Source organism: Salvelinus alpinus, chromosome 9 (genome assembly GCF_045679555.1).
Source record: "Salvelinus alpinus chromosome 9, SLU_Salpinus.1, whole genome shotgun sequence".
Lineage (NCBI taxonomy): Eukaryota > Metazoa > Chordata > Actinopteri > Salmoniformes > Salmonidae > Salvelinus > Salvelinus alpinus.
In genome coordinates, this window is record NC_092094.1 from 81266631 (window position 1) to 81292084 (window position 25454).

The window sequence follows — 25454 nt, forward strand, 5'->3', positions numbered from 1 at the left end:
TTTAAGTCAACACTGTAACTCGGCCACTCAGGAACATTCACTGTCTTCTTGGTAAGCAACTCCCGTGTAGATTTGACCTTGTGTTTTAGGTTATTGTCCAGCTGAAATGTGAATATCTCCCAGTGTCTGGTGGAAAGCAGACTGAACCAGGTTTTCCTCTAGGATTTTCCCTGTGCTTAGCTCCATTCCGTTTCTTTTTTATCCTGAAAAACTCTCCAGTCCTTAAGAGATTACAAGCACCCATAACCCATAACATGATGCAGCCAACCCTATGCTTGAAAATATTAAGAGTGGTACTCAGTAATTTGTTGTATTGGATTTGTCCCAAACATAACACTTTGTATTCAGGACAAAAAGTGAATTGCTTTTCCACATTTTTTGTAGTATTACTTTAGTACCTTGTAGCAAAAAGGATGCATGTTTTTGAATATTTGTATTTTGTACAGGCGTCCTTATTTTCACTCTGTCAATTAAGCTAGTATTGTGGAGTAACTACAATGTTGTTGATCCATCCTCAGTTTTCTCCTATCACAGCCATTCAACTCTGTAACTGTTTTAAAGTCACCATTGGCCTCATGGGGAAATCCCTGAGTGGTTTCCTTCCTCTCCAGCAACTGAGTTCAGAAGGACATCTGTATCTTTATAATGACTGGGTGTATTGATACACTATCCAAAGTCTTATTACTAACTTCACCATGCTCAAAGGGATATTCAATGTCTGCTTTTTAAAATGTTTACCAATAGCTGCCCTTCTTTGTGAGACATTGGAAAACCTTTGTCTTTGTAGTTGAATCTGTGTTTGAAGTTCACTGCTCGACTGAGGGATCTTACAGATAATTGTATGTGTGGGTTACAGAGATGAAGTAGTCATAAAAAAAACATGACAAACACTATATCACACAGAGTCCATGAAACCTACTATGTGACTTTGTAAGCACATTTTCACTCCTGAACTTATTTAGGCTTGCCATAACAAAGGCATTGAATACTTATTGATTCAAGACATTTCAGCTTTTCATTTTTATTAATTTAACATTTCAAAAAACATAATTCCACCTTGACATTATAGGGTATTGTGTGTAGCCCAGTGACAAAATCCAATAATCCATTTTAAATTGAGGCTATAACACAACAAAATGTTGAAAAAGTCAAGGGGTGTGAATACTTTCTGAAGGCACTTTATGTGTATTAAAATAGTCAAGTTTAATATTTGGTCCCATATTCCTAGCACGCAATGATTACGTCAAGCTTGTGACTCTACAAACTTGGATGCATTTGCTGTTTCTTTTGTTTGCGTTTCAGATAATTTTGTGCCCAATAGAAATTAATGGTAAATAATGTAGTGTGTCACTTTTATTGTAAATAAGAATAGAATGTTTCTAAAGACTTCTACATTAATGTGGATGCTACCATAATTACAGATAGTCCTGAATGAATCGTGAATAATGATGATTGAGAAAGTTAGATGCACAAATATCATACCCCCAAGACCAAGGGAGGTTAGCATTTTTGGGGGGGTATGATATTTATGCCTCCAACTTTCTCACTCATTATTCATTCAGGATTATCTGTAATCATGGTAGCATCCACATTTGGTCCCCTAAAATGGGGGGACTATCTACAAGAAGTGCTGTAATTCCTAAATGGTTCACCCGATATGGATTTAAATACCCTCAAATTAAAGCTGACAGTCTTTACATAGTCATGGTATCATTTCAAATCCAAAGTGCTGGAGTACAGAGCCAAAACAATGTCACTGTTCCAATACTTTTGGAGCTCACTGTATTCAGTCAAAATCTATTTTATATAGTCTTAGTTTGGACTGTAATTCAACATACAGATATGTCTAAGATGGATACTGAAAACCCAGACGTGTGTGAACATTGGAGGTTTCAAGACATCCTGATAAGACGCAAAAGGTGGAAACCTGGAAACAGGGTGTTTGTGTGTGTGTTGCATAAACGGAATCTAGAGAAGCCTAATTGACTCACAAAACATTGATGCAAGATTTCTCAAAAGGTTTCAGAAACAAGGTAGAAATAAAGAAATGGCTGAATGAATTCATTGTGAAGAAATTCATTTATTCTGTTATCTTGAAATAAATGAAACTATACATAATCATGTCAGATTACTTTTCTACAATCATTGAAATCACTAAATAATATGTACTTTCAAAGCAGATGTTTCATTGTTGAGCAATATCCCAATTTCTGTACAAATTAGTAACATAAATGCAATGTATAATGTAGCTCCCATCTGGTTGAAAGGAAATGTATCAACATTTGCAGGATATAACTAAAAGCAAGACAAAGATTTGCCCCAATAGTCTTTTTAAATGACCAGTTACGTTCATAAACTGTGCTTCAGATGAAATCTGTGATTTGATTTACACGCAGGGTGAGATTCCTGTAAAAGTCTGTGTACATTCATACCAACAAAAGAAAAACAAAACATGACCATGAAAATTGGGATTCTCATCATGAATATGATTCTCATCCTCATTCTAGAACTAGTGGCATCACCCAGCTCTGATGATAGCATTTTAGTAGCTAAGTAGATAAGGAAATATGATAACATCAGGAAAGATTGCCACATATTGACATAGAAAACATAAAATAACATCACATTTCCCACAAAATCTAAATGGGAAGATGTCTACAGGACAAATAATTTAGGTAAATTATTTTATTACAACAAACATGGATGAAATAAGAACTCAACACATTCTAATAGTGCATTATCTTATAACGATATGAATATATCAAAAATCCAACATTGTGGTATATAATCCAGACAAGTGTTTGCCGTACCCAACTGCAGTAGCTGTGACATTCCATAGTTGACACTAGAGGGCAACCTCTAGACCAGCATGCACTGTGACTGACTGACTGTCCATTATTAAATCAGACCAGTAAGAAGTCCCTCTGCCAAAGAAAAATGCTCCAAAATACAACAAGATTATTAGAAAAATTAAAGACCAACACCATTTTAACATACACTCAAAGGATTTCAAACTCAAAGAGCTCTTATGTGAGAGGGTTACATTTAGTTATGTCCAGTTGCCCTGTCTTCAGAAGGCTCTGTTCTGTATGCGTCATCCGCTCACTTCTTTTTTTTATCCATCTCTCTCCCTCTTGCATATTGTGCTTGACATATGGTGTCTTCTCAATGTACAGATAAAAGTCAATGTCTTTGTGAATGATTAATCCTTGCTTAGTGGCAGTGTTGCTCATGTGGAGGATAATGGTGGCACTGCTGTCCCGCTTGGAGCCTCTGGAACACCTTTGACAGGAGAGAAAGATCAGTCAGATCAGATCAACAAGCAGGCAAATGGACAATAGCTGTAACAAATTAGGCAAGTATGGTTGTGTCACAATCACCTTACCCTCAGTGCTGTCTGCTGGCTATGCTTCCTGACCCGCAGTTTGCACATGCTCAGTCTCCACACTGGGCTCTGTCTCTTTGACCTTAGACTTGGGTTTCCTTGACACAGGTGGAGGCACCTTGACCACCACCTTCTGTGTGTCTGTGGACTTGGCTGGAATAGACACAGATGAAAGCTCAGCTATCAGGTTCTTTGTGAGATTGGCCTGGGCCTCAGGGGATGAGGGGGTCTCTATGACAATCTTCTTTGTGCTCTTGGCAAAGATGAAACTGGCGGTGGAGGAGGGAGACTTGAGACTTGTTGGAGAGTGCAGACTGAGACGAGAGGGAGGCCCCTCTTTACTTCTGGATGCTGTCCTCAAGCGGATGGCCTCCTGCATCCTCATGGAGGGGGTGATGGCTGAGGCAGGAGGTGACTTCCTCGTAGGAGAGGTGACAGTGGATGACTTTAAGGGTAAATTAAGTATGCTGGGCTGGGGCTTGGCTGGGGCTGGGGTTTCAGCTAAGGCTGTGGCTACCTCCAGGGCCTCAGCTGGGACTGTGGCTGGAGCTGTTTCTGCAGCTGCCTCTGGGGTTGTGGCTGGGGTTGTGGCTCCCTCTGGAGCTGTTTCTGCAGCTGCCTCTGGGGTTGTGGCTCCCTCTGGAGCTGAGGCTGTGGCTGCCTCCGGGGCTGAGGTTGCCTCTGGGGATGTGGCAGCCTCTGGGTCTGCCTGTGGGGTTGCCTCTGTGGCTGTGTCTGCCACGGGGGCTGCAGCAGGCTTTGAGTCTGCCTGTGGGGTTGCCTCTGTGGCTGGGGCTGCCTGTGGGGGTTGGGCTATGGGAGATTGTGAGATAACAGTCGTAGTTGGGGATGTGACAGTGGGAGGGGGAGATGTCATGAAGAGAGACCTTCGAATAGGCTTCTGGGGAGCCTCACCGTTACTGGGTTTTTTGGCCCTCAAAGTGACCCCTGTACAGTCCTGTCCCTGGTCCTTTTCCTGATCCTGGTCACCATTATTGGCAGACCTCAGCTTGACCGTCTGCAGAAGGGTGGGGGTGACCACGGGAGTGGAGCCCTCCTCTGTGGGAGTGGGAGTGGGAGAGTAAGAGCTCTTGCTGAGGGACTTCTCTTGGTTCTGTCTCTCTGTGGTCACTGGACTGTGCTGCTGTATGTTTTCCAGTGGAGGTGGGGGTGGAATACTTTGGGGAGGTGGAGGGATGTAGGAGGGAGGACCAAACTTTGCTTTTGGTGGAGGTGGGGCTTCTTGGGGAGGTGGAGGTGGGATACCCTGGGGCGGAGGTGGGATTCCCTGTAGTACAGATGAAACAGGGGGCACATGTTCTGTCATAACTACCCTTGGTGGTGGGGGAATGGGCAGGTCAAGCTCATTGCCAAGGGTGGCTAAGTCCATGGGAGAAGGGGGAGGGGGCCAGGAGGATTCCCCAGTGGTGGAGACTAGTGGCGGCTCTGGAGCAGGCATAGAGTCTGAGGGGGCCACAGGTGGGGTCTGTTTGGAAGGGGGAAGGGGAGGATAGTGTGCTGGGGGAGGAGACGGAGATGGGGAGATGTGTGCTAGAGCAGGACTTACCATAGACGTGTCCATTTTAGGTTGGAATTCAGTCTTTTTGGCTGCAGCAGGAGTAGTAGTCTGTATTTCTGTCTTTACTTTTCCTAGGCCCTTTCCTGGAGCTACTGCGGCGTTCACCGATTTTCCATTTACCAAATGACTTGTCTGGACCTTCTCTAGTTTACCTATCAACTGATTTACAATGACCCTCTCTGGTTCAACCACCAACTGACTTCCCTGCACCTTCTCTTCAACTCCCAACTGACTTCCTTGGACCCTCTCTTCAACCTTCTGTGCTACTTCACTCTCCTGACCCTTTCCTGACTCAAACGTACGTGCTGCTGGATTACTAGTCTCCACAACGGAAGACTGTACCCTTTCCTGGTCTGCTGGACCTGTCTGCTCTTTAGCTTGAGGCTCAGTGACCCTCTCCAACACACTTCCTGCCTCCTGCTCTGGTGCTGCCTCCTCATTTCTCCTCTCAGGTGACGCGTTCTTAACATAACCCTCTCTTGATGTGGAAGGAGACTGCCTCTGCTGTCGTCGATCCTTTGGGTTCTTTCGCACCACCGTATCCGTGTTGTTGGGGGCCGGGGGACCTAGCAGCAGTTCAAAGGTGCACTTGTTGTGTGCCCATACCTCCGGGGGAGGAGGAGAGGGGGCAGACACCTTGGGTGGGGGCGGGATGTTGAACGGCTCTCTGAGTGACATGACTGAAGGTGAGGGAGTTACAGTGGCGACTGGCTCAGGCGTCTTGCTGCTGTCAGAGGCCTGGGGCTGAATGACAAGTGATGGGGCTGAAGCTGCCAGCGATGGTGCCATTGGGAAGATGATTGCTCGGATGCCTCTTTTTTTCCCTGGAGATGGGTTATGGGTCTGTTTGGAAAGGAGGGTGGGCGTGCCACCGTGGCTGGAGTAGCCGCTGGAGGGAGAGACATTCTTCAGGCCATTTTCCTGGGGGGTCTGTTTCTGGGGAGAGGAGCCTGTGGAGCCTGGCTGCTCGTTCCTCACCTTCTCCCTGGCTGCCTGTTGTGGGGTGTTGAAGGGGCTGGCTGTCACAGAGCCTGAAGACTCATCCAGAGAGCTGGTGTCTGCTGTGTAGCCAGGGCTACTGTTGTTACTTTCCCCAGCACCGACAGCCTTAACCTCCCCGCCCTGGAATGGGCTGCTTTGGGGAGGGGCAGTAACCATGTTGTCAATCAGGTCTCGCGAGTGCCTCTTCATGTTGTCCTTGTGTAGGGAGTAGGAGCGGCTGGGTGGGGCCGGTGCCCTCTTGGACTTCATCACAGACATGCTCCGGGCGAAGGGCCCCTCCTGTTTGCCATCATCCCCTCTAGCTTTCCCTTTGCCGTTGGTGGCGGAGGTCCTGGAGGCCTTACTGACAGAGGAGTGGATACTCTTGCTGTCCAGGGACGTCTCCCTGGATGAACCCTCCCCACCCCCACCCTGTGAGCCCCCCTGTCTGGTGGTGCTGTTGGAGGAGATGGTGGAAGAGTCAGACACCAGGGTCTCAGAGGACTCAGAGTGGCTCCATCCAGAGCTGTCAGAGAAGTGTGGTGGGTTGTAGCGGGAGGCAGAGGACATGGTAGAGGCGTGGGAGGAGGCTCTGGAGGAGGCTCTGGAGGAGGCACGGGAGGAGGCACGGGAGGAGGCAGGGCTGGCCAGCAGCAGGCTGCTCTTACTGACAGTACGAACGCTGCTCCGACTACGGTTCCGGGTGATCTCCACCACGTCTATGGAGGGTAGCAGCACAGCGTTGGGGATGATCTTAGACATGTAGGTGGCCTGGGGGGACATGGACATGACGGGGCCGGGGTGCAGCTGAAGCAGGCTAGAGGTTGTGGTCATCCAGGGGACAGCCAGGGACTTGGGCCGATTCAGGTCGGACAGCTGAGGGCCCATGTGCTGGAGGAGAGCCAGGTCGTCCCTGTGTCTGGCCCGGGAGGGGACCTTCTGGATCTGGTCCTCACAGACAGGTTGCAGGCCTTCTACGGACTGGAGGTACATCCTCACCCCCTCTTGGGAACCAGCCAGTTGAGGCCCATCGATGGTGGGGAAGTCCAGACTCTCACCGTTAGGGAGCCCACCCTCATCTATAATCTGACGACCTGCCCATGAGGCTCTGTCCAACCCTTAAGTGAGGAACAGGACAAATCAGGATAGGTTCATATACAGCTACACAAGCCAATAGAAAAGTATGTGCTTGTATTAAGCGTGCAATTATCCACAGGCATCTTCACAATGGCCTATATTGACACATTTCAATCCACTTAAAGCATAAATAATGAGTAGCATACCCAGTTCCCTCTGGACATGATGTGGTATCCCCATAACTGTGGTTCTCCTGTGTCTCCTCCTGGCCTTGGCCTTTTCTGGCTTCAGGGGCCTGAAGGTTGATGCTGGGGAAGGAGACAAAAAGCAGGAGAGAAATATTAGGTCAAAATGACCAACACCAACAACAGGCACTTTCAATCAAACAATCACTGGTTGGACAAGGTGTTATAGTGGTTCCAGTATGAATCATTCTCTGGTTATGGTCATGTCAGGTTACCTTGGCGGGTCAGTCCTGACCGTGAGGACCGTGTGGAGACAGTGGAGCGTGTTGAGACCTGTGACGCTGTGTCTGGTATGGTGCTGTCTGACAGATAGCCTCTCCTCTCACTGTCACTCTCAGTGTCGTCTGGCAGCCGGGTCACTGTCGACTATAGGAATCCCAGAAAGTTCAACAGTAAACCATTAGTATACACTTAATTAAAGCAGGTTTGGTGTGAACTTGTAACAGGATAATGTTTAGTGATTTGATGTAGCACCGTGATTGAAATGTAGAATGGGAAACTTACTGTGACGCTCTGGTCATCCTGGTAATCCACCCAATTATTGGTTTCTGAAATATAGGTAAACATTTTTCAAAAAAAGTGTCCACAGTAAATTTACTTAATTAATCTAATCAGTGGTAGATGATGGAGTAAGTGTCAGTATTTGGCGGGATTTGCAGGGTGTTTAGTACCTTCCTGCTGCTGCAGTTTGAGTCCCTCTAGGGCCTCAGTGTGCAGGTCCTCCAGGTACTTAGGCCGGCTGCCTTCGATGAACACATTCTCCTGGAAGTGTGGAGGGACGCGAGTCCCATCATCCTCATGCTTTGGGACTGCTGGGAGGAGAGAGAATGTGAGTGGATATGCATACATACTGTGTATGTCTATGCATGCATTTTCATTACAGCATGTGTAAATAAATGCACAATATCAATGACAAAACTACATTGTATCAAAATAATTGAATATTAATTATATCCACAAAGGTTGAATGTGAACTGATGTCTCTACTTATCAATCCTGTTCCAAAACAATCTTTATATAACTCACTATACAATGGCTGCTATGTGCAATAAAGACAATGCAATAACCCAAAAGAATGGGTAATTGTCCTCAACATTTAAAATGGTATTCATCAACTACATTAGCCACAAGTCCCACCAGACTTCATTGAGATTATCAGCCAGTATATTCCCCAAACATTCCTACTCTCATATAATAATTCAGAGAAGCAGTGTCATAGGGTTATCGTGAGAACAGTAGTAGTACCCATTCCAGAACAGCAGTCCTGACATCTAGGATCAGTGAGATAATGTTAAGAGTGCAGGGCAGCTGTGGCCGTGTGGTAAGCCGTCATCTTTAGTTAAACAAAGCTGCTTTAAAATGTAGCCACGTCCTGTACATGCTCTGTTGGGCTAGTAGGACCATGCTGGAATTAGTCCTGTCAACCATGTGCTCTCAATGATCGCTGCTATACACATCACCATCTCTTTATTTCTCTGGAAATATACCATTGACCACATTTACCATATCCTCCTAATAATAACAAGTTCACACAAACTGTCAATTCAGTCAGAATGATTGATGAATTAAGTGTTTTGCAGAAACAGTGACAGTACCCCAGCAAAGTAAGGAAATACAAGCTCTCAGTGATAGACATTCACAAAAATAACATCATAAGAAGACATCAAATAGAATGGTCCATTAGGGCTTGCAATGCCTCTGTATCACACCAATAGCTAACAGTTAACACATTTCATGACTACAGGTATGAACTAGTCACTTTACAGTCTTACTCATATCAATTGAACCAGTTAACCACCCTTCCCTTATCCCCTAGAAAGGACCTATAAAGGTTTTATGGCCAACACTAGCTTGGCCATAAAACTTCAAGAAGGGAATTCAAGGTATGTATCATAAATGAAAACACTGAGAATATCCTGGACTAAGCCCATTGCTTTAGCCTATACTGTAACTCACCTTTCCTCTTGAAAAGCAAAGGCACTGCCAGACAGTAAACATTCTGAGTCAAAAGCACCACCATAGTTTCTGAGATACCATGGTAATATAATCCCCAAAAATGTATAAAAACAGATCTTATCCTTCAAAAGTAAACATGAGTTCAAAACTATCCCAGTGAGTTTTGTTTTTTTCAAGAGTTTAATTTTGTTTTAGGGTAGATCATCCGATACAGACAAAATAATTCAGTGGATCCAGATAGAAGAGATCTCCCTTGTTGTTGTTATTACCACCCAGATCTAGTGGTTCCATCACTAGACAATGCAAACTCTGACACTAATCCCAGAAAGCTAATTCTACCCATCCCTTGAATAAGCACCCCCTTCCTCATGTCCCTGAGTGACTGATCCCCACTGCTCTCTGTTTGTGGACATGCTGACCCTGGATTGGTCAGAGCGTGGTTATGACACTGACCATGCTGGGATCAGACACATTCGCTCAAACACACGAAGGGAAATAGTGGTTAGACAGTCTAAGCTCTCATCTGCTTGAAGCAACCATTTAATCAAACTGACTAGCTACTGTGCCATTTCTGACAACTAATGTGGTTTAACTGACAGAGGAGATCTATAGGAGTCCTTGAAGAACAAGTTCCTCATGAAGTCTGATTCTCACCACACACATTCCCCACAAGGTGGAGTAAAGGAGCTAGACAGTATGAAGGTTTCAGTATTCAAACAAGATAGATCCTGTTGGGAGAGAATGTTCTTAACACTTATGTCTGTTACACAATATAATACTGTGTATCATGTTCCCCAATTACTTTTATCTACCAACACAGTCAATGGGCTCTCACTGGACTAAAATAATCAACTGAATACATCATTCCCTGTGATTTACTGCTGATACAAATGTTGTGGAGGCTAATATCTCATACTACTTTACATCCCTTTAGCAAATCTAGAATTGACATTCCTTATTCGCATAAAGGGTATGTCTGAAAATGTGTTTTACTGTGATGCACAAACCTCAATTTGCGCCTGGGAAAGTGGTATATTTACTTCCTGATGCAGTAAGCAAACATTTCCATGTTATTGTCATGCTCAGTAGCTATAACTCTTTACATCAGTGCTACAGGTATCTCACCAGGATGGATGGTACTTTCTTACAAAATATGACTCACGTGGGCCATTTTATTTATTTTATTTAACATGACATTCTCTTATCTATGAATGACAGAGGTGAGACCTTTGTAGGTAGGGACAAACAGGTACAGGAGGAGAAAATAGGAAATGTAGGTGCAGCCAAAATAACAAATAGATTTAAAGATGAATACAACATTCAGAGATAGTCAATAGTAGGGGGGGGGGGGGTCATGTCATCTGTACTTATTTGAGCCTATTATAATTATGTTCATATTAATAACAGGAGTTGAAAGTCCTTGTTGCCCAGCAACAGCCCCAAAACATCACTGCTCTAGAGGAGATCTGCATGGAGGAATGGGCCAAAATACCAGCAACAGTGTGAAAACCTTGTGAAGACTTACAGAAAACGTTTGACCTCTGTCATTGCCAACAAAGGGTATATAACAAAGTATTGAGAAACTTTTGTTATTGACCAAATACTTATTTTCCACCATAATTTGCAAATAAATTCATTAAAAATCCTACAATGTGATTTTCTGGATTTTTTTTTCTCATTTTGTCTGTCATAGTTGAAGTGTACCTATGATGAAAATTACAGGCCTCTCTCATCTTTTTAAGTGGGAGAACTTGCACAATTGGTGGCTGACTAAATAGTTTTTTGCCCCACTGTATGTATGTGTTGTAGGACTATAGCAGGGGTACTCCAGTTCTCCATGGTCCAGTCACACAAATGTCCTAAGTGGCAAAGGTCCAGATGGATATTGTCATTTATCTGCGTAGTAACAAACCTCACAACCGCAAACTGTTAAAACCCTTCTTCAGCCAAGTAGACACGGGTGGGGTGTGCCCGGGCCCACCAACTAGGGAGCCAGGCCCACACAATCAGATTAAGCAATAACAAAAAAATGACATTTGTATTTTTATCTTAAACACCCTCAGAGCAAGCAGTGCACTGGAATGACATTCAGATGAACTGGAATGAAATTCACTCAAGGGATGGGTGGCCAAAAATAACTGAAAGCCACACCCCCAATAAGCCACAAATATGACCACACTGAGGATATGTCACTCTGCTTCTACGGCTACACAGTGCATTCGGAAAGTATTCAGACCACTTTACTTTTTCCACATTTTGTTACAGCCTTATTATAAAATGGATTAAATTATCAATCTACACACAATACCCCATAATGACAAAGTAAAAATAGGTAACAACCTCGAGTCTTCTTGGGTATGACACTACAAGCTTGACACACCTGTATTTGGGGCGTTTCTCCCATTCTTCTCTGCAGATCCACTCAAGCTCTGTCAGGTTGTATGGGGAGAGTCGATGCACAGCAATTTTCAGGTCTCTCCGGAGATGTTCGATCGGGTTCAAGTCAGGGCTCTGGCTGGGCCAGTCAAGGACACTCCTGCGTTGTCTTGGCTGTGTGCTAAGGGTCGTTGTCCTGTTGGAAGGTGAACCTTCGCCCAAGTCTGAGGTCTTGAGTGCTCTGGAGCAGGTTTTCATCAAGGATCTCTGTACTTTGCTCCGTTCATCTTTCCCTCGATCCTGACTAGTCTCCCAGTTCCTGCCGCTGAAAAACATCCAAGGTATGATGCTGCCACCACCATGCTTCACAGTAGGGATGGTGTCAGGTTTCCTCCAGGTGTGATGCTTGGCATTCAGGCCAAAGAGTTCAATATTGGTTTCATCAGATCAGAGAATCCTATTTCTCATGGTCTGAGAGTCTTTAGATGGCTTTTGGCAAACTCCAAGCGGGCTGTCATGCATCTTTTACTGAAGAGCGGCATCCGTCTGGCCACTCTACCATAAAGGCCTGATTGGTGGAGTGCTGCAGAGATGGTTGTCCTTCTGGAAGGACTGCTCATCTCCACATAGGAACTCTGTCAGAGTGACCATCCGGTTCTTGGTCACCTCCCTGACCAAGGCCCTTCTCCCAGGATTTCTCAGTTTGGCCGGGTGGCCAGCTCTAGGAGGAGTCTTGGTGGTTCTAAACTTCTTCCATTTAAGAATGATGGAGGCCACTGTGTTCTTGGGAACCATCAATGCTGCAGAAATGTTTTGTTACCCTTCTCCAGATCTGTGCCTTGACACAATCCTTTCTCTGAGCTCTACGGACAATTACTTCGACCTCATGGCTTGGTTTCTGCTCTGACATGCACTGTCAACTATGGGACCTTATATAGACAGGTGTGTGTCTTTCCAAATCATGTCCAATCAATTGAATTTACCACAGGTGGACTCCAATCAAGTTGTAGACATATCTCATGGATGATCAATGGAAACAGGATGCACCGAGTCTCATAGCAAAGGGTCTGAATAGTTATGTAAATAAGGTATATTTTATTTTGTAAAAATATCTAAAAACCTGTTTTCGCTTTGTCATTATGGGGTATTGTGGGTAGATGGATTAAATATTTTGTTTGGAAAAAGTGAAGGGGTCTGAATACTTTCCGAATGCACTGTATAGTGTACTTACAAATGTCTGTCCTGCCTCGTTCCAGTCCATTTCACCTTCAGACACTACAGATCAGAACAATCCCTCAGATTTAAACACGTCTGTACACGCACATGCACAGCATACACATTAAACTTCACTCAAACGCATGTGACCCGCGCACGTATACACACACAGACAGAATTAGCAGCCAAGCACAGTAAACATGTAATAATCACAGTAATTACACCAATTAAGGCCAGAAGTCATGTGTACAGAGTACTTCCCTGTGGTTCTCGAATTAAAAACACTTAAAAAGGTCAGGAGTGACAGAACTTTCTGTATCCCACTTTCCTGCCAGGCAGCACCACAGCAAGGGCTTAGCTAGTGATAAGCTCTGGATAAAATCCCATTAAAAAGAATGGAGGAGAATGAAAGAGAATGTGAAACATGCAGAGTCAGACCTGCTAGGGCACGCACACTTCAGGAAGGCACAGCTCTGGTAGGCCCCTACTGACAGGCAGGTCACACTACATTAGGAGCTTAAAATCTACATTACTAGACCAGCAGGGAGAATTTTCCAGGCAGTAGACACTATGCCCTCAAGGACAAGTGTTAGGCTTCCATGATTTCTAGATATCCTATGGCAAGCTGTTCTGTAAAGAACATATGGTTTTTGGAGAACTCTTCATATTAGCTATATTAAAAAAAGCATCATTTTTTCTGTATTGAAGGTCTATGGATGTTATTACGTACAGTATATTACCTGTTCGTTTGGAAAATGGTGTGGAGCTCTAGTCTGGGAGCATATAAGACCAGCAAAAACTGATTTGAGACCCCTGCTCCACCATGCACAACGCCTGCAGAAGGCAGTAAGCTCAGTACGGTACCATGGGCGTAGCAGTATAAGCACAGTGGGTGTGCTAGGTGGTTTCCACTGGGCAGGTCTCGCTCTGTGTGCACATGCTGCTTATCACTACCTCAGTCTTTGAGAGGGCATGAAAAGAACATGACGTTCTGGGAGGGGAAAACTATTACCAGTTTAACCACCTTGACTTTAAGCTACCATTTTGTCAAAGCGGAACTGACATGATCAAAAGCTGCATGATTCCATTCATCTAGCATGCCATGAAGTCGTGTATAAAGATACTGTCATCCAAAAAGATACAATACCCATTTATCACTCAACTTCTGTCATGCATTCATCATCAACAACTTTTGTGGGCTGGCAGAGTTTCAAATGGTTTTCCTGCCATGACAATAGTCTGGAGGGTGTGAGTAGCCGGTGTAACATAACGCATCTGTGTTACATTACAATAAATTCGATATTATTTCATGAATAATAACAGTTGCTGAACGCCATGAGGCTTGACCAGGTAATGATTAGACTAAGCATTAGACTTTTACAAAGAGTGAAATGAGTGATGGAATCCAACACATCATATAAATAGGACTAGAGGACATGCATGCTGGCACTTTATTTTAAAAAATCAGGATGTGCTGATTAATATTCCCAATTATTCTAATTGAAAATGTTATTACATGCTATGGTCATACAACTTTTTCCCATTCATCTGTATTGTTAATTACTTGGCATAGTAGGCAGGAAGCAAAATCCTACAAGCAACAGGGTGTGCTTGAGCTGTTGCACATAAAATAATGGACATCTCTAGCTCAATGTCCAAAGGAGTGTTTCAGCCCCTGTCATTAAGAGCCAAGGCATACATTGCCCCTGTACATGACCTTGGAGAGGTGACGTTGGGAAGTGTCATGGTGACTGCTTTCAGGCAGACTGGTGTTTTTATTTCACACACAGTGGTAAGGCAGAGGTCCTTGCCTTCCCATAAGACCAAAGCAGGAAAGACAAGCACATACACCACAGCAAGTTCTGTTAAACTCCTGCAGCAGCCAGGGGCAATGTAACAATGCAGAGGAGGGCGGTGTGTTTGATTCCCACCATAAGCTGAGGAAAGAGAAACAGTATCCAGGCTCTAAAACCGGTTCTCCTGCTCTCCCCAGCCTTTATGTGCTCATCCAAGGCTCAGAGGTTTATTCATGCTGTACAGAGTCACCCACACCCATGCATACACAGCATCACATTATGAAACTATATGTAATGCCATACTCAGTGTATAAATGCAGCTAATCAACTGTATGTAAGATAACATTGAAAGTCATGCTGAAATACTGTACAGCACTCCTCCTGTGCTTCTGTATGACTACAATATTGCAGGACATCGCCCAGGTGTGGCAAAATCGTGCAAACTTTAGAAAGACAAAAATCGCTGTGATAACTTTTGATAAACCCGTACAAAGAGCGACCATTCTCTGGGCTCAGAGGAGTTGTGTGTCTAGAGCTGAGGAATGCATGGAATCTCCGGGTGAGAGTATAACGTCTACAGATCAAGAATCCAGGTGCCAGGTGAACAGTAGAACCATATCACTCTGGCATCACTCCCCCTCTCCTTATACCCCTATCAGTCAGCTTAGTGTGAACCTGTTGAAAGAGTTCAGCTGTAGAGAGCACAAGATATGAGCGACAACAGCAGCATTAGGCCAGCTAACAGCCTGGCTTTACTAGGTGGCTTACAGGATCAACTGGGCCAAGAGCAATGCAGGCAAATAACACACGGTAGAAGCACTGAGGCCCATGCAGGTGAAGTGTGCAGTACCCACAGGTAAATCACGCATGTACAGCAAACACACAAAGGGTCAGAAGCCTATGGGATTGTGTGTCCCAGGACCGTGTGAGGCATTGTCCGGGTCATCACAGGAGGCTGTGTCAACACATTTACTGGGCCAGTGGGTTACCCCACATCACAATGGAGGGTCCAGGAGCACACTTATCTCTGCTAGCTACTATGTACTCAAACATGATGTCTGGGACAAACTCTATGGTCCATGTTTACCAATACATTCCCACCAAGAGGAAAGGTGGGGTGAACATACTATTTTAAGGGAGTTGCACTGGAAGAAAGATTTACAAATCACATCCTCAATTTTTCACCAAATGTTCTGAACAAGAGGCCATATGCCCATCACACCCTAACAATGCTAAACAAACCACTATAGATCCCCTCTCATTCCCCATTACATGGAGTATATTGTTTCAGGACACACATCAGCTGTCTGTTAGACTGAGGTTTATAATAGTAACATTGCTTGGATACAACAACACACAATCCCCAGCCAGACACGTTTTGATCTCTGATGGAAACCCATTCCATCTCATTCCTAGGAGGGTGAGGAGGGAGGGATCTATGTGAGGGAGGGCTGGGTCATAATAAGAAACAGAACCACTTGTTTCTACTTACTGTAAGTGTTCTGGCTGGGGTTTTAATTAACTGTGTGCATGCCAACACCAGCCCAGGCAATAGGCTCCATCCTCTTTGGTATGACTGTGAATCACCTCCAGAATAAGCTGCCATTCATTTTAATTAATATGGCTTATCTGGAGGAATTTAACCTTCTGTGGGGATACTGTGAGCTTTTCCGGGAGCATTTCAGTATCTGATGCCTGGCACAATACTTCTAGATGCTATCTTGTAAATTGTTACTTGCTTTCTTATTTGAGCAAGTCACGCTGTTGGTAAAAGCAAGCTGCCTTTTGGAGTTACTTGCCAGGGCAAACACAGAATATGCCACATGTTCATCGCTGAGGGCTTACTTGCGTAATAACATCTGGACTATAAATTACATAGAAAAAGAAAGACTTTGTTATTTTGATAGTATCTGTTACCTGAAGGGACGCTTTACCTGAGGCCTACCTCTTCATTACTGCTGCATCTGTGAGTAATCCACTCAAGACAGGTAGCACAACAGCAATATCCCACCGTTTGAAACAGCGCCCCTGCTCAGGCCACACAACATGTCAGGTCAAATTTGAAATTTCCCTTTTCAATCTCCTTCAACAGATAGGTAAACATTATGTAACATTTCCAGGTATTACAGCTGTACACCACTGGATGGCAGAAGTCCATTCATTTCGTAGCCCCACCTGTTGGTAACACACAAATGAGAACACTAAACTTGCTCTGAATTGGGTTAAAAGAGATTTGAGGGGGAAACCTGAGGAAAACCTTCCATGGGAGGGCTGTGCCCTGCTGTGCACAATGTGGGGAGATATCCTGTGCTGACCTTGGCAGGGGAGAAATACCTTCTCTCCCACTCAGTTTACATTCTCTCACAGAGCTCTTAATTAACAACCCCCCTACTAACATGATGAATAGGCACTAGGATTTAATGGCAGGAACCCGGTTACCGAGATATAACGGATTTTCCCGGGATAAATAACTGCGAAAACCCGGTAAATTATAATAAATTATGTGAACAGCATGGCGTGAAATGGAACTGTTAAATTATATGCAATGTCTAAATGTTGCTTCTCTACTGCCTCTGCATGATGAATCAACGCTCAGGGTGGGGACAGGCAGCCCATCTCAGTATGGAGCGCAGTTCACAATGCATGTTAGACCTATCATCTCATGGCAACTTTTTTTTATTGTGACAGGTAGGCTTACATTTGCTGCAGCATAGCCGATGCTAGAGTAATATAAAGACCGAATGCGCGTCTAATTTACCAATCTCCATCTGGCTTTCAGTGTGACCTTGTTTTTTAATTGTAAAGATTAATTTTTGTAATTGCAGCTGCAGAGTTTTAAAACAGCCTATCACTCAAATATCGTTGCTTTAAAATCAGTGTGCGCGCGAGCACTCTCTCGCAGTCTCTCCCTCTCCAACAACTCCATTCAAATTGCATCCAAAATAAATAATCCTGTTCTAGATTGAGATATAGCGCTATCTATCTATATCCTAGCCTACCTCTTTCAGGTAATACATTCAATGCTGTATTCGCCTTATATTTAGCTAATTATGATGAGTTACGCATAATAAGCTTCTAAATTATAGCATCTGTGTCTTGCTCAATACGCAAGTACCTGTAGCACCGTTAAAAACGCTCATTAACTCTTGGAGTCCAAATGCAGGAAAAACTAGATTAGAATAGCTTGCTGGACATTTTTATTTTAGCATTTCTTATACCAATAGACTATTCGAATAGGGACGCAAGCTCTTATTTGCTGAATGTTAAATACAGAAGCCAATAGTTTGAAAGAAGAGCGAACGCGGGCGATGGCGGTAGGCTATAGCAGTTATTTATTCAGACCAATAACCATTCAATCTTTGTGAAGAGAAGTGAAAGCCTTCTGCATCTAATTGTAGTCCTATTTTATTCAAGGATGCCATTAGAATGATTAAGATAAGGACAACGAAACTTTTTAAATTTAACTGTTGAAAGCGAGGAAGGAATGAAGCAACAAGAGAGACAGAAAGGGGAAGTAAGTTAGGCTAATAACATTAGGGGAAACATTATGAAAAGGTAAATATGCGTCACCTTACTATACTACAAATAGGACATAGATATAAAAATTACAATCAAATTCGCTAGCCTATACACATGTGCTTCACCAGAATACTTTATCATGCTCGTAATTCCAGTCCATACAGTACAGTGATACAGTTCACACTCAAAAAATATTAGCCAACTGGAGCTAGTTTCATTTATTTACCCAAGAGAGCATATAGCTAGTTACATCTATTGGCGTTTATGTTTTTCTCTCATGCGTAAAATGTGCAGTAGCCTATATCATACTGTGGGGGTTACTTGGATAACGACACAATCTGGGCTTTTTTGGGCTTGTGCTCATTACATGCCGTTAATCTAGGGCTCATAAAACGCATTTAATATATGGCTCATCAGGCTCAGTTGCATCAGGTTAGAATTTGATCATGCTAATCAAAGCTCTAATCAAATCCAGACATTTATATGCTTTATAATGCTTTTGAATGACACTTCCGGTTTTGGCGGGAAATACCAGGTTACCCGGGAGAAAAGTGATTTATTCTCGTGATGGAACATTTGAAAAAAAAATTATAATAATAAAATAAATTAAAAAAAATCGGGAAAATATTCACCCCTAATATGCACACCATCTAAGAGCCTGTGTGTGTGTGTGTGCGTGTGTGTGTGTGTGTGTGCGTGCACGCACGCGCTAGGGCTCATGATTCTATTTGTATTGCTATTCAATACTGCGATTATATTTCGATTTAACGTTCCAAACATGCGCGTGTATGTCTGCTGCAGAGACAAGAGAAAGCAAGTTTTGATAAATCAGTGAAGGAAAAAAAGCTCAATATTTAAAAAGATGAAGAGGCGCAAGTACAGCCGACTGGCGCTAGCCAACATGCTGACCAGACCGGACACATCGCGTGCGCGAGCGTCACAAAATAAATGTAGAAATCCATGTTATTCAATTATTGCGCCCACACTGCTCGAGCATCTGCGATGAAATAGAAATCCTTTCTATTTCTGACGCAGATCGCACTGCAAGTCCTGCCTCTCCCATCTCCTCATTGGTTTATAGGAGCAGGTACCCACGTGCCATCTCCTCATTGGTTATACCCACGTGGGTGATTGAAAGACGAACTGTTTTGCCGGTGGTCATGGTAATACTATGAAAGTTTGGATGCGATCACCATATAAGTTCAAAGATGAAAAAGCCTGGAAGGAGGAGAGATGACTAGACACGATTCAGTTGGCCATTTTATGTGTGGAGTAGAGGACCTTGTGCTTTTCAGGTAAAATAACAACTCAATGTTTATGTCCCAGGACAAACTAGCTAGCAACAGCAAGCTAGCTAAATAGGACAAATTATCTAGCAAGCTAACTAGCTAAATTGCCATACATGTTTAATGCTTTTCGACCTGTCCCCAAATTAATGTCATTGGTTCAGAGTTTGTTTTGATATTTTAACCTGCGTGTCGTGATCGCTTTTGGTGTAGGGGGACAAAATAAATGTATGCACGATAGCGCAGCCGGTTTGGTTTCCGTGTAACGCTACCTACAGTAGCAACAAAAATAAAGACTTTTACAAATTGATAGCCTACTTGGAGTCATATCAATATAACATCCCAAAATAATACTGTGATATGTAACTATAGATTTTACCCCATCACTAGTGTGCGTACCCGTGTGTGTATTTATGTTCATGCGTGAGTATGTTTTGATTGTGAGTCAGTGTGGTCGTAGGGCCCACTGGAAATCCACAAACACCTTTCCACTTCAACTAGCAGCTCTGCGTTTCTAGCTGTGTGACTGCAGGGAGGGTGGGTTCACTCTAGTCTTTGGAGCAATTAGCTGAAACAGCACTAGAACTTGTTTGTGTGGTGCTGCTTGCATCATTTGGATTGTAGGTGTGATTTTCAAAACATAACCTATAGCGGAATTTGAAAGTGAAACATCACTTAAAAACGTGGCAATACCACAGGATACAGTACACTGAGAAAACATTGAAGGACTGACATTATTCAACATTCTCTCATTTAAAATGTACATGCACAAGCTCCAACATGCATTGCTGAATAAGACTATGCCTGAGTAGGATATTCAGCCAGCTGCAGGTATTGTGTATTAGTTTATGTCTTAAAGGGGGTACGTTTCTGTATGTTTAAACATGCATTTATGGTCTAAACGTGTGTAAGTTTACGCATGTCTTAATGTGTAAATTTTTGTATGTTTTAACCTGTGTGTGCGTGCCATATTTCATCCCCTCTGGGAGTCTACTTCCTTGTTTTACAGTATGGAATCGCGACCTGTGTGTAACCTGAACACTGAGTGCTGGAGGGTGGTTGGGTAACACAGAACAGGACCGATGGAGATTTGTTCACGGCATTCAATGGCTGGGGGAGGTCAAAGGGCAGCTGGTGAGTCAGAGACTGTTCAAACAGTCCTCCAGAGAGCAAACATGCCCTGGAGCGCAAGACCAGGATATTGAACTGTTTCTGAACACCAAACTCCACTGTGGGATGTGCACTTTCTAGAGACTAGACTATAGTCATGTAGCCTACTTGAAATGATACCAATAAACAAAAAACATTTATAGCCACATCCTCAAATACTGTCGAGAGAGAGAAACAGAGACAGAGAGAGAGAGAGCGCGCAATAAACATAGTGATTGACTATGTTTAACATTGTATAGCAATCAAAGTGGAGAGTGAGATTTACATGGCAATAATCTCTTTGGTTCCCTGGTTGATCTTACCATGGTTGTGGCCCTGTGTCAAGGTCTTGCCCGTCATCGGCCGGCCTGGATTAAAGTCCTGGCTCTGTCCATTGGCATTGACGTCCTTCTTCTTCTTCCCTTTGAGCCAGCCGAATGCCCGGCCCAGGGAGCCCCGACGTTTCTTCCTTCGGCCCCCTTTGGTGAGCCTCTCATGGGCAAATACCTCCGCCAGGTCCTGGGGGATCAGGTCCCCCACAGATTCACGGCTAGACATCCCACCTCACACTGGACTTACTCCCTAAGAGAGAGAGAAAAGGAGATGGAGAAAAGAGGAGTCAATTTGACAAACACCACCATATTAATGTAACACAATACTAGCAATTCCACTCATTGAGGAAAAACCTTTGTATAAATACTTCACCATTGTCTATTCCAATTGCACACAAGCATTGCACCATTGGTTTCAATTTACTTCAACACATTTGATCATGCCCTGTTAGGGTGTGGGGAAGCTCAGAGCCCAGCCCACTCAACCCCCTCCTATCCTGCCTCTCAACCAAACTTCACTGCCTCTGCAAAGAACTGGCACCGCCCTCTTCATTCCTGAACATGTAGTCATAATTCAGTGCCCCACCCAAAGCCACACAAACATACCCACAGACACTAAACAAACATATACACATGCACACCCACGTATACTCCAGCACAATACCAGACAACTGACAGCATCCATCTCCAAAACTAGCTCACTTTTTCTCGCTCTGTTATGGTCTCTCTTTGGCTTTCTCTCAACAACACCGATACAATGAGCTCATCCACCCCCTCTTCCTTCCTGTCAAACTTCTTTCCTCTAAGGCAGGTTTCACAACCTTGCTCCTGGTGACCCATTGTGTTGGGTTCACTCCAGCTGAGGATTTTTTTTGACACTCATCGCCATACAAGCTATGATTTGGGAAGCATGCATTAGAGAATCTCTCCCAACCCTTGGCCTTTATCGTATGTGATGATGGTTTTGAGGCGGCAAAGGAGTTCACTATAACCGATTGGCGGCTAGGATTGGGGACTCCAGCCAAGTTACATGCAAAGCACATCAGCCAAATCTCAATTATTCAGATTGAATGTGTGCTTGAGACATGAAACCAACACATAAGTCCCCAAAATCACTTGGCAAGATGTCCCTGTACTGACATCCATCCCTAATAGCAAAATGTCCAGGAGCCTTTAGGCCTCTAATCCCTCTAAGATGGGTCTCAAAATGATGATAAAATGGTCTCTTCTCTAACAGCACTCCGTTATAAAGTATTGAGGATCTGGAATGAGAAGTGGTGTACTGTAATTAAGGCCCTGGTTTGGCTATAACACACTAAATGATTGTAGGCAGATGCAGGCTGCCAGACGCCCCTCACACTGGTCAGAAATGAACCGTTAATCACTCCAATTTCCTGGAGGAACGTCAGCATTCAACCACTGGAACCTCCAACTGCTCTTAAATGTAAGAATATGGGTAAACATCTCATCCCCACCCACCCAGACAGTGACCATCACTGAACTAACACCACAGACAAAACTGCTCATGCTCGGCTCTGCCATCCCAAGCAGGGAATTTCACAAGCAATGTCAAGAGACATATACAAGTTCATATCACATGATTGTCTAATCGGAAATGAGCGGAATTTCCCATGGATGTTCTGTGAAAGAATCAAGATAATAGCTGGAGGAGCTCATGAGTAAATGTTTCTCATAAGAAAACATTACAGGGAGAATACATGAGACTCAGAAGCCATACTTTGAGTTGCAGTGAAAGGCCAACAGGCCAGTAAAGTGGGTATCCTTTAGTGAAAAGTCCCAGCCTCTTTCATCCATCTGCAGTGAGCCCTGTGTTTCTCTCCATGCAAATCACAGTAATTTAGGAATGAGTGACATCCGTTAATCTAAGCAGTGGCTACATTTGACAAATGTGCAGATGCAGTGAAGAGATGGGATGGCTGTCGAACACTTGGGTCTATAACTCTAGGTCTATAACCTCTCAGATAGCCTAATATGAACTCCTGCAGAATGAACCATTTCTTACCATAAAATTACACACCAAAAACGTACATTTTGACTCAGGAACAGAAGTGGAGAAATATTTCTTTCTTTCAGCATCTTGAGAGAATGAATGAGTGGTTAGGATCGTCTGTAAAGGTGCCATCTTTATCAGCATCATAAAATCTGATATTTTTATATGGTTGAAATACTATGCATCGAAGCCGAACTGAGATCTTATAAAAAATTAAATAAATCATGTTGGGTTGTTTTAACAGCTTTTAATTTCTTTAAAAGGGATATTTCATTTCTTAGTGTTTACTTTTAGTGTTGAAGCATCATCCAGACAGTTGTTTTGGTCAAAGTTCCATTCCTGAGATGTGTGTCGTCTGGCTTAGTTGCTTGCATGAGCCAAATAGTGGTAGAGGTGAGACTCACCCAAAAACCTGCTTCAAAATGACTCCAAATAAAATTCTACAGATTACGTTTTCTGGGGAACTGTAGAAAAATGTGATATAGGACTAACTATTTCAGCAGATGTACGTTGCCAGTGTTGTTCCGCTTGCACGAGCAACAAGTATGACGCTCCAGAGTTGGCATGTCATGTCTCGCTTGTCAACAGCGGATAAAGAAAACAGGCAGCATTGCACTAGCTATGACAGGGATAAGGATACAGCTGGCCTAGATGTCCCTAGCTATGACAGGGATAAGGATAGCCTAGATGTCCCTAGCTATGACAGGGATAAGGATAGCCAAGATGTCGAAGAAGCTACATTAGGTAGTTGGATTGCTAAAGTAGTAGTGTATAACATGTTTATATGTACTTTAACTTATTCAAAAGTGTATTTTTCTATTAGTTGTATGTGTTGACTTTCATAACCTTTATATTACTAATGTATTGTCGAAAACACATACCTGCACAGTGTGTCTTTATTTGGGGAAAAAAATTGTCTCATGTTCAAAAAAAGCTTGTTTTTATGTTGAAGAACAAGTAACTTTGTTGTTCACATACACATAGCCAGTTATACACCTTGTATTTACATGGTTATACCCATGTTGTGTAATAACATGTAATGACACCAAGTTCAGTCTTTATACATTCTTCAGAATCAAGTGGTTCAGAGAAGCAGGTGTGCGTCCGCAGACTCCTTGAATCCAACGTATACTCCTGAAGGTAAAGTATCCTTTCTACAGATGGCCTCAATGACGCATGACGAGTAATACTGTCTGTTACCTTTTCCAAGCTACTCCCTTGAGTGCCCATTCCATCACAATGCGAAACAAGACAATATTGACTATGGAACAGGGGAAACAAGGGACAAGGGATCATTATATGGATCATTATATGAAACAGATAATACATTAAAATTGATATGTAATCATTGCCCGTTTGGTACAGCTGGACATGGTCGCTATTTTAATTTGGAAAAACATGGAAAAACATTTCAATTACTCCTGGGTTGATAAGGGCTAGGAGATCTGCATGATCTGTCACACAGACTGTTGTGCTGTGATTGACATCAGTGTCTTCGGTTGGCAATATCAATTCCAATCGGAACAGCACAGACATTCAATTTTGGCTTGAATTTCTCAGATTTTTCACATTTACACCACTAGTTCCCCGAGTTTGTGGGGACGTTTAGAATTTTTTTTTTGGGGGGGGGGGGGGTGAGTCTGGCCACTGCATGGCTCATGCAAGCAACTAAATCAGCCAAAGAAATCTCAGGAATGGAACTCTGACCATAACTGTCTGGAAATGATGTCTAAAATGCAACAAAAAAAAAGGAAATATCTTTAAACCGGTCAAATCTTTCACGTTTTGTTTGTTATTGCATTTTCTCCCTGGTCCCTAAACGTCTTTGCTGGGCGAGAGAAGCAGATATGAAAGAGGAAAGAGAAACTTTAGCGATGTTAACTAGATTGAAGTGTAACAGTTTAACTTTATGGCGTCCCCTCGCCCCGAACCGGGCGTGAACCAGGGACCCTCTGCACACATCAACAACAGTCACCCACGAAGCGTCGTTACCCATCGCTCCACAAAGGCCGCGGCCCTTGCAGAGCAAGGGGAACCACTACTTCAAGGTCTCAAAGCGAGTGACGTAACCGATTGAAACACTATTAGCGCGCACCACCGCTAACTAGCTAGCCATTTCACATCCGTTACAGAAGCATTCTATTGATTTATGACATTCTGGTGAGCAAGAGTTTTAGTCTTCTACGGCAGTGGTTCGCAAACTTTTTATAGTTCCGTACCTCTTCAAACATTCAACCTCCAGCTGCGTACCCCCTCTAGCACCAGGGTCAGCGCACTCAAATGTTGTTTTTTGCATCATTGTAAACCTGCCACACACACACACTATACATTTATTAAACATAAGAATGAGTGTGAGTATGTCACTTCCCACAAGCCGGGTTGTGACAAATAGCTCTTATAGGACCAAGGCACAAATAATAATCAATAATTTAGCTCTTTATTTAACCATCTTACATATAAAACCTTATTTGTTAATCGAAAATTGTGGATAACTCACCACTGGTTAATGAGAAGGGTGTGCTTAAAAGTATGCGCCTAACTCTGCAA

At 43.5% G+C, this 25454-nt stretch overlaps 1 protein-coding gene across 3 annotated transcripts in view; it reads right to left on the reverse strand.

Annotated features, from left to right (window-relative positions):
- Positions 1-2060: 2060 nt before the first annotated feature.
- LOC139530735 (NHS-like protein 3) overlaps positions 2061-25454 on the reverse strand; it is a 34334-nt gene continuing 10940 nt past the window's right edge. Inside the window, exons 2-8 of one of the 3 annotated variants that reach the window (XM_071327396.1) lie at positions 20888-21146; positions 7939-8076; positions 7772-7815; positions 7483-7633; positions 7229-7330; positions 3386-7063; positions 2061-3282 (exon numbers count right to left, since the gene is read on the reverse strand). In XM_071327396.1, coding sequence (XP_071183497.1) covers positions 3405-7063; positions 7229-7330; positions 7483-7633; positions 7772-7815; positions 7939-8076; positions 20888-21122 — 4329 coding nt within the window. In that variant the 5' untranslated portion in view covers positions 21123-21146 and the 3' untranslated portion in view covers positions 2061-3282; positions 3386-3404. Of the gene's footprint in view, positions 3283-3380; positions 7064-7228; positions 7331-7482; positions 7634-7771; positions 7816-7938; positions 8080-20887; positions 21147-25454 lie in introns of all 3 variants that reach the window. The other 2 variants (XM_071327395.1, XM_071327394.1) reach the window with 2 other exon arrangements.